Source organism: Ammodytes marinus, assembly GCF_949987685.1.
Source record: "Ammodytes marinus genome assembly, chromosome: 4".
Taxonomy (NCBI): domain Eukaryota; kingdom Metazoa; phylum Chordata; class Actinopteri; order Uranoscopiformes; family Ammodytidae; genus Ammodytes; species Ammodytes marinus.
Window position 1 is genome coordinate 6,561,954 of NC_137233.1, and position 10,054 is coordinate 6,572,007.

Consider the following 10,054-nt stretch of genomic DNA (forward strand, 5'->3'; position numbering starts at 1 on the left):
CAGGAAAATATATTTAATAAAAAAGAGGTGAAGGAAGAGCATTGTAGATAAATTGCTTTAAGCAGAAGCCATTATCATTTCGACACTGACTGACACACACCTATATTTAGCCAATCAGCAGGACCCTATTCCTTTAAGTCACGTAAAATACTTACAGGTTAATTCTTCTAAATGAATGAGTATTGATTTGATGCAATCGTGGACTAATCCTGTACGAAAAGCACTGTCCCATACAATAGTGCAAACATAACACAAGAGTTGAGCATGGTTAATCTTAAAACGCTGACAAGGCAAATCGGATGTGTAGGAAGGAACCGATGAATGGCCAGGAGCTAGACGAACAAATTACACAAAGGATGCTACAGGCTTTATTTACTGTCTTTATACACAGTCTCTTGGAATCCTTTAGGGTGCTATCAGTTAGTAGACAAACCCCATTGATTTAACACACCCAAGCACAAACAAAATGATCTTATAACATTTTAGAGTGTGAAGAAGCTAAAGAAGGCAGAAAGACAGTGTGTTAAGTGAACTGTCGCTGAGCCTATAAATTACACAATTCAATAACACAAATCAATGCTCAATTTTAGTTGACTTATCTCATAAAAAAAGTGAATGACATTGGGTAATGTTATTGCTTGGCCACCTTCTGTAACATTTTCTCAGAGCTCACAGTATGAGAAACAAAGTGAAAGGGCAGAACAACCAGGCGAGCTGTCGGACACGTCAGAACAACGTAGGAATAGTGTAGTAGAGGTCACTGATTCACTCATTGACACGTAGCAGTGAGTCACAGCGGAAAGCCACTGATCTGTTTTCATATGAATGTTCTAGGTGGAGAGAACGTGTTGAAGAGGATGACCATCATCGGGGTGATCCTGTCCTTCAGATCGATGGCACAGGACTGCCTGAAAGATGTATGGTCCATTGTATCATGATAGTTACATCGTAGAAGGCTTCTGTAACTCTTACTCGAAACCGTGTAGGCAATGCAGCCACGAGGATGTGATACTTTATGAATTAGGGCAAGTAAATTAAAGTGGGCACGAGGAGTTTTCAGTTTTTAGTTGATTCTAGCGGCCCCTTTTGGACAAAAGTGGTAGTGTTTTTTTATTATAACAAAACCAGCCCTCAAGCACATGCCTCTATTATATTCATTCTCAATATTTAAAGATGCTCCGAGGAACTTTCAGTTTGTGTTCATTCTTGCACCCCCTTTGGACAAAAGCGGTAGGGTTTTTACTACGCCTGCTGTTGTTCCTGGATGAGCATACCCATGACAAAGGAATTAATTAATTAAGAAAAACTATATAAAAATACCATTCTTTGCGCTGATGGTCTTGTTTGCTGTTACATGTCATTTATGATCATCAGAGGTACACTTTGACTGTTTCAGAAATATTTAAAAGTTCCTCGGATCACCTTCAAAACAATGGAATAGCAGAATGCTTTATTAAATATTCCATCCGACCGATAATCTCGTATTATACAAAGCCCTTGACCTATTCATAGAGGTTCTTCTTTTATTGTGTCTGATGTCAGTAACATTGTGTCATATAATCCTGTAATCTAGATCCTGCAGAAGCATTGCCCCTACATGATGCTGCCCATCGAGAGCCTGCTAGACTGCCTCCCTCATGATGCCGACATCAAGGTGAAGCATATCTTTCATATTACGTTGCCTTATACAAGCTGAACTGTTAAGAAAAGAAAAAGAAAAAAAGGAACACACACAAACAAACAAAGATACGCCAAGCTTTCACTCTGCATGATTCATCCCATCTCAGTTTATTGTTTGTAAACAGTTCATTTTCACAGGGCCATTGCATTGTGGGAGATGTATTTACAGTACATGGACTTGATCGGTTACCACCAGAGGTTAAGGATTAACATACCATAGCACAATATGTCGCATGATTTCATTTATTTGAATAATAAGACAAGTGTGCAACACGCAGATCCGAGTGAAAGAGTTTCAGTGGAACTTGTTTTCTGATTCTCTACTACCGAGGCAAATTAAATTCCTTATCTCCCTGCGGAGCAATCTGTGTGACTCTGACTCATGAACTGCCCCTCCACCCCCTCCCCTCTGCTTTACTTACGTCTGGCTCTCTGAGTGAGGCATGACAGCCGTGCCACAGCCGCGGCCAGGATAACCCCAAAGACGTCAGCAGCCCCCTCATGCCTCCGTGAGAGAGCCCATGATGGTCGCTGCAAGCTCTCTGCACTCACAAACCACATCAGTGGAAACATTGTGCCCAGACAGACCAACCCCATGCATGCAACCCGAAAATAGAGGGAAAAGATCAAAACCTGTGTGTTGACACAAAGACACCCACCGATGATTTAGTGTCACTCCCTAGAGAGTCTAGAGTTTGTCACGTTACGTTTTGAGGCTGCTACATACACAGAGTTTCTCAGCATGGGGCAACAAAACACAACGATTTGTTCACAGTTTAAAAGGCAAGACACTGCAGGCTGAAATGTTTTTTTTTTCAAACACTGGTTCATTTCTGAGTTTGTGGGCTATTATAACATGTCTTCTTACATAGAAGTATAAAGAAAAGGTCCAAAATGTATATTTAGGTGCTTATTTGACTTAACCTTGTCTCTTATATTTTCTCTAGTACACTAAGCACACTATCTTTAAGCTCTTACATCAACTAAACTTTCCAAAGTAATTCTTAGCCAAATCCTGAAAGTTATTACGATTTATTTTTAAAGAAAAACTATGTATCCAAAATCTGTTCAATGCAAACTTTGAATACTAATATGTTAATTAAATTAACATTTTGGTTTTATCGTACGTTTAGATTTTTGTTTTTTCAGAGAAACACATAATTAGTTAGATATTACCAAATTTACATATTTATGTCTGGATGAAATATTTGGTACACATTTCATTTGCACCTCCATTAATGTCTCATGACTTTAACAGGTGACTCTGAGTGTGTATGAGCTGGCTTCTGCTGCAGGCTTGACATGCGATATTGACCCTGCGCTCGTTAAAGGCATCGCCAGTACACACACAGGTAAAGGATCCAACCATTACCTGCCCACCTGTGGAGCTCTTGACGTAAAAGACTCAGTCGTCAGCAAACAAGAGTGTTTCATTTATTTCCTCATGTCCTCTTTGCAGACAACACGTCTATGGATGAGGAGTACAGGAAGTCCTGCTTGCTTCTGGTCTACATCGGCGTGTCCCTGCCTACTCTGGCCCTGGACCCTAACTCTGTCTACAGCCGAGAGCATGGAGGTGCATGTTCCATTCATTCATTAAACCTCTTACAAGGAATTTTAGATGTTTGTTAAAGGTGCTATGAGGAACTTTCAGTTTTTTGTTCATTTTTTGCACCCCCTTTAGACAAAAGTGGTAGTGTTTTTCCTACGCCAGCTGTAGTTCCTGGGTGAGCTTACCCATGACAAAAGCATTTAGAAAAATTATATAATTTTTTTTTTTAATTCTTTGCACTCATGGTCTCGTTTGCTGTTACATGCCATTTATGATGATCAGAGGAAAAATTTGACTGTTTCAGAAATATCTAAAAGTTCCTTGTAGCACCTTTAAAGTAGCTACGAGGAACACTGGGTACACTCACACAAATCAACAGCTGGTGTAGTAAAAACACTACTGCTTTTGTCCAAAGGGGGTGCTGAAATCAACAGAAACTGAATGTTCCTCGTAGCTACTTTAATCCAGATGCTACAATCTGTAGACAGTGATTAGTCTCCCGACTGCCCTCAACCAAACACTGATTACTACCTCTTCCAGCCATTACTTACCAGCTGCTGATAGTGTATAAAACAAGAGGAGCTCCACCCTGAGGCGTATTAGCATCTCCACGTATCATACTTTCCAGTCTGACCGACGCGGTCCGAGGCAGATTGTGTCGGTTAATGTGAAACACGTTTCTGTTGAGAGACTTTTTGTTTACAGATAGCTTGGGCTGACGTGCATCGATACAGTTACTCTTGGCATGCGGCCTCGCTGACCCTAACTGCTTTGGCTGCGAGCCTGGACCGCAAAACATTAAGAGCAGCAAATAGCCCAGATTTCTATCAAAGCAACAGGGGCGGGCGTTGGTCTCAGATTATTTTCTTTGTCTCTATTTTCCATTGGCATTTGTTTTGAAATAGATTTTTAGCCCGTGGGCCCGAAGGAAGCATGTTCAGTACGCTTCCTCTTCGGTGTTACGCATCGTTAAGGAAATTTCTATAAATGTCGGGGCCTCGTAAAAACATCCTCCTCTCTGTGCCTAAAGTTACAGGACATTTGCTATTAGTCTATATACTGCTCTTTGCATATTTACACCATTGTGTTCTGTTTTTTTTTATTCTTTCAGGCCACAACAACAACATCCACTGTTTGGCTAAAGCTATCAACCTGGTGGCGGCGGCCATGTTCACCGTTCAGAACAAGAACATTGAGCAACATCTGAAAGAGTTTCTCCTGGTGAGTGGCAAACATTCCATTTATAATACATTTCCTACCATTTAAATAACAAAAACATCCAATTTAATAAAAAAATTTAAGACAGAATTACCAAGTATCACAAAACAGTAAACAAAGGTGCCCAAGGTTCCAAAATGAGGGCTCACAAGCTGAAACCAGAGGGCTTTCATGATGCTTACCTTAATAAAAAATAAGAAAATGTAAATTCTGCTACACAAACTGTGTTACAAACTTTTCTCTAATCTTTGTTTTATGTTTTGTAAAATCCTGGATAGGTTAAAAGCCTTTTAAACCTAAACAACTGCATGAGAAGTCCTACCTGATAGACCTGCACCCTACAAGCGGTCCCAGTAGCTATTTTTTTTTAAAGATGTTAAGGAGCACTGAAATATGGTTTCACAGAAAGCATTCATGATTATCATTTATCATTCATGATTATAGCCATAAATGTCACAAGACAAAAGAGGAGGGATAGATGGAGGCTTGGACACGCTTTTACTCTGTCAATATTTCTGTTAAAGAGCTTCCTGAAGCTCCCAGCCAAAATTGTTTCAGCGGTTTGATCTGACTGTTTTTAACTATGTGTTATTCCACAGCTGGCATCCTCCACTCTGCTGCAGCTGGGACAAAATGTGGAACGAATGGAGAGCAAAAACCGAGAGTCCATCTACCTGCTCCTAGACATGGTAGGCTTGCCAGCACTAAACTTATCATGTGTTTTTCTTCTTCAAATTTAGAATGGTGACGGGAGGGGGGGGGGGGGGGTCCTCTTTTACAATAAGCCATCATGCCTGCATTGTCTTCTATAATTTGCATAGCATCCTTATCTCTACAGCTATGAATGAATAAATAACAATAAAGCAATACAGTCAGGACATCTCAAAAAACCTTGAAAATAAGTGTGAATAATTCTAAGTGGAATAGAAGGATATACAGTATAAATTTAGATTTTCTATTATGGAAAATGATTACTTTGTAAATGGATTGAAATGCATGATGTATGGTGTTATTCAATATTTCTTATTTTCTGTTAACACATCCCATGAAAATACCAATGAATCAATCTTTAATTTTTATTGTTGCTTAAAAATAATAAGAACTCATCAAGCAGCCTCACTATTGAACTGGGTGAGATGTTCCTTCATTACAATGATTGTGTGGGCACCGTAGTTTTAGTCAATGTCCCCCACACTTTCATACAGTAAATACACAACCAATGTGTATTCATCCACCGCTGAAGATAGTCCCCCCCACAATAGCACCATTTTCTTTTGTTTACTTAAAACTGCAGATCACCACTCTTTGAGGAAATTTTATTTTAGATCATTGTTTTTTTTTATTTATTCAAGACATCAAATACATGCGATTTGAGCATGTTCTGGTCTTTAAAGGTGCTATGAGGAACTTTTACATATTTCTGAAACAGTCTCATTTTTGATCATGAATGAAATGTAACAGCAAACGAGACCATCAGTGCAAATAATGCTATTTTTTAATGACTTTTCTTCATGCCTTTGTCATGGGTACGCCGCTCACCCAGGATCTACAGCTGGCCTAGTAAAAAACACCACCGCTTTTGACCACAGGAGGTGCAAGAATTTTCACAAACTGAAAATTCCTCGGAACACCTTCAATGAGATTTGTTAACAATAGGAAAAGTATAGAGTAAACACATCTTTACACTATAACACTTTCAACACTGATTCATTTAGATTGTGGAGGAATCTCCGTTCCTGAGCCAGGACATGCTGGAGAGCTGCTTCCCGTACGTTCTGCTCCGGAACGCCTACAGAGAAGTCTACCGGTCCGTGCTCGTCATGCTGGGCTGAAGACCTATCATTTAACCTTTATTTATCCATTGCTAAATGTTGTTTTCTATGTGCTAATATGATTAGTTTTCATTCTTTTAAGTCTGTTTAACCATGGTCCTGGATATTTTTAATATACAGTATATATATATGTTTCCAGTCATTTAGAACTCTTTATGTACCCACAATACTTCACTGATTAATACGACCCTGTACTTGCTTTTATGGTGCTTATCTATCTGCCAGTATTAAATTGTAGATTGCTTTAACATTATTAATATCATGCAGCTTGAATAATTACAATGCAAATCAGCTCTATTCTGTGACTGTAACATCTCTTTTGTATTGTTTCATTGTATTGGAACACCAGTGACATAAAATAAAAAAAAGAAACATGTTTTTATATATGTTCCGAAATCATACTGCATTTGTTAAAAACTTTCCATGAATAAAGATGATAATAATAATTCTATTTGCTTTCATTTTGGTCTAAATTCCACATGTTCCTGGTCTATTTCCAGTCTGTTTCCCCACCTTAAATACCCTCCTGTCCTTTCTCCCTGGATAGAGAGAGATGCCCGTTTAATTTTTTAAATGTACAATTTAAATGATGCACTGTCTCCTACTCTGTGAAAAGTGCTTTTTGAGATTTTGTTTGTTTGTTGTTGTAACCAACGGCTGTCCCTCTGTCCTTCCTTGTTCCTTTTTTAATTGTGACTCCTCCCATCTCACCCTATTATGCCATTACATCCATTTGGTTTCCACACTGGAGATATGGATCCCTTTGTGTACTGTGTGTGTGTGTGTGTGTGTGTGTGTGTGTGTGTGTGTGTGTGTGTGTGTGCTTGTGTGTGTGTGTGTGTACGAGTGTGTGTGTGTGTGTGTGTGTGTGTACGAGTGTGTGCAAGCTGTATTTAGGGCTAAGGCATCAATGGTCAAGGGACCCAGCCTCCTAACAACCACAGGAGAGGGTTAAGTCCCATCACAGGCAACACTTAGGTGAATTATACACAGATGAACATTCATGCAAACAAAAAACAGACTCCTAAATCAACACATTACCACATCAAAGACTTCTCCCACAGACTAAAGAAAATGGACTATCCTTACAGAGGTAATTCAGTATATGATATTGAGGAGAAAATATTCATATTGCTGCCAAAAAATTCAAAAAATATAATTTTTTAGTTTAAGGGAGCAGTCAGACATCAGTTAGTTGGGAGGTTTGTGTTTCATTGCCTGCTTTGGAAGAGTATGGTGTCTTCCTCATCACTCTTTAGGATGTATAGGCAGTATATAAGCAGTTTATAAGTATTACATCAAAGGTTTATAACTCAATAATGCAGTTGTAAGCAGGAGACCCACTTAGTGGTGGCTGGCGTTTAAACAGAATTAATGGCAACACAGTAAAACTGTAAAACACAGTTGTAAAAAGTAAAAGGTGTCTACATACACAGCCCCTATACATTAAAAGTTATCATTAAAATGTACTTACATCTCCTTACAACTGCAATATAATGTGTTTAATGAGGTCTGTGTGTAGAAGCCATTTGCTTTATGTTAAAATACTGCTAATAAATGCTAATTAATGGCGGTTAGCGTGGAAAAAATTACATATAAAAATGTTATTATAAGTCGTTTTAATATTAGTAATACTAATGATGGCTTATGATATATGTCTGCCTGCAAATGACCTTTTCCCTGCTGCTCCACGGTGGTTCCTCTCCCCAGACGCTGAAGACAGTTAATGGTGGAAACTCTGGTCCCGATACAAAGACTCTCCACTGATTGTGTTGGTGACACAGAGCCTCTCCTGTTGGCACTGAGGGTTACACACACACACACACACACACACACACACACACACACACACACACACACACACACACACACACACACACACACACACACACACACACACACACACACACACACACACACAAACACAAACGTACACACACACACACACACACACACACACAAGCAAACAGTTAGAATATACAGCATACACACAGGGAGGAAAAGACTATCGGGAGTGTAAACATAGGAGCGTTGACTAACATAAAGTACAGCGCTTTATACACACGTTCAAGCAGAAGACTATCACACTTGCTGGATTTATAGTAACACACGGAAGCACACGCTCTCTCACAATCACACCAGCCAGAGGTCATGACAACAACTTGTGAGATATACAGAATGACACAGAGGACCACACTGGAGCGGTAAGACTGCCATTGGTTTTTCTTTGACTTATACTCTACTACACTTTTGGCATTAAATTACTCGGCAACGTAAAACTGTCATTACCGGCTGGACAGTTTTTCTTCGTGGTATTCTTGGGTTGACGAGGGCCGTAAAGATGTGGAGAAGTCAGGTTTGTTTATTCAGTGAATGGTTTGGTGTGCAGTGAGGTGACCTAAGCCTGTATGGTTGCAACATCCAGACATATAGCATTTAATACCTATCACTGATGATGCTGTCTTTTCACATTCTGTTTAATGGTCTTAAAGTTGTTGTTATACTAAATAACATACAAATGATAACAGTTTAATCTGTCTCTGAAATTGCTGTCTTCGCTTTAAAAAAATTCAGTTAGTTAAACAAGAGTCTAAGAATGTTCATCCATGCAAGCCAGATTCCAGTCAGGAATAGTCTACTTGAGTCAAAGAAACATTTATTTCGATTTGTAGTAATTACTTTTCCCTACATGAGCAAAGTGAAAGCTTATGGATCCCTAGGGCTCAGAACAGAGCGAGCTACTTTTGAGTGATTGGCCAATCAGGTGCTTGGAGGGGAATCAGCAGCTGTTGGATGGTTTGACAGCTAATATTTTTCTGTGTTCACCATCTTGGTTCAACATGTTAGGCTGTGAGGCTGATGTCAAAAAAACTTGGAATTCTTCAACACATTTCACAACAATCCATTCAATAGTTGTTAAGACATTACATATAAACCACAAGTTTTGACCTAAACCTCCGATTGGGGGTAAAGGAATAAGTCAGTGGATCATCAAACTCATTTTAATTCATAATCTAGGACCATAAATCCCTGTAAAAAATATATATATAAAAATATATAATGGCAATCCATCCAATAGCCTCGTTGTTGAGATTTAATTGTTGTGGGTAAACCAGATGAAATTCCATCCACATGCTTTGTAATAGAGTGGTGGCAGAATAAACAAAACACAACAAAACTATTTGGACGGTTAAATACCGCATGAAGAAGTGAGACAATATGCCTTTCACAGTCGAGATAAACCAACACATGAATTGATCCCAGATGGTGAAACTTGAGATAATAATTCTATGACATTTTGACCATGGTATTCCTTTAAAATCCCTGTGACAAAAATCAACTAGATTCTATTCTACTTCTGTAAAAACAAAACTGACGACTCTCTGTGCCCCTTAGTACCCTCAGTCTCCAGGACATGTGGTTCCCATGCAGGGACACCAAACATTAAGATATGATAAATGGTGCCACAAAGTCAGATCTATCTCTCTCTTTCTGAAGTGTAGGGCTTGTGAGTGATAATCGGCCCAGGTCTCTGAGTGTCCGGACTGAGATCAGAGGGTATGCGTTTGTCATCATTACAGGGAGAATGGCAGCATGATGGACGAACGGTAGAAAACAAACTAAAGTCTAGAGCTGGGTGTAGAGGGTAAAGCAGAAGCCTGTCAAGCAAGTCAATACTTTTTTAAAGGTGCACTATGCACATTCATATTTACTGTGCATTTACATGCAGTATTGAAAAATTCCATCATCATGAATCAAAACTAAATTATTT

General features: G+C 39.1%; 1 protein-coding gene across 1 annotated transcript in view; it reads left to right on the forward strand.

Annotated features, from left to right (window-relative positions):
* Positions 1–6,681, forward strand: part of nckap1l (NCK associated protein 1 like) — a 28,731-nt gene extending 22,050 nt beyond the window's left edge. Inside the window, exons 25-31 of the mRNA XM_080026197.1 lie at positions 835–917; positions 1,574–1,654; positions 2,939–3,032; positions 3,140–3,256; positions 4,344–4,453; positions 5,050–5,139; positions 6,166–6,681. Coding sequence (XP_079882323.1) covers positions 835–917; positions 1,574–1,654; positions 2,939–3,032; positions 3,140–3,256; positions 4,344–4,453; positions 5,050–5,139; positions 6,166–6,282 — 692 coding nt within the window. The 3' untranslated portion in view covers positions 6,283–6,681. The remainder of the gene's footprint in view (positions 1–834; positions 918–1,573; positions 1,655–2,938; positions 3,033–3,139; positions 3,257–4,343; positions 4,454–5,049; positions 5,140–6,165) is intronic.
* The last annotated feature ends 3,373 nt before the right edge of the window (positions 6,682–10,054 follow it).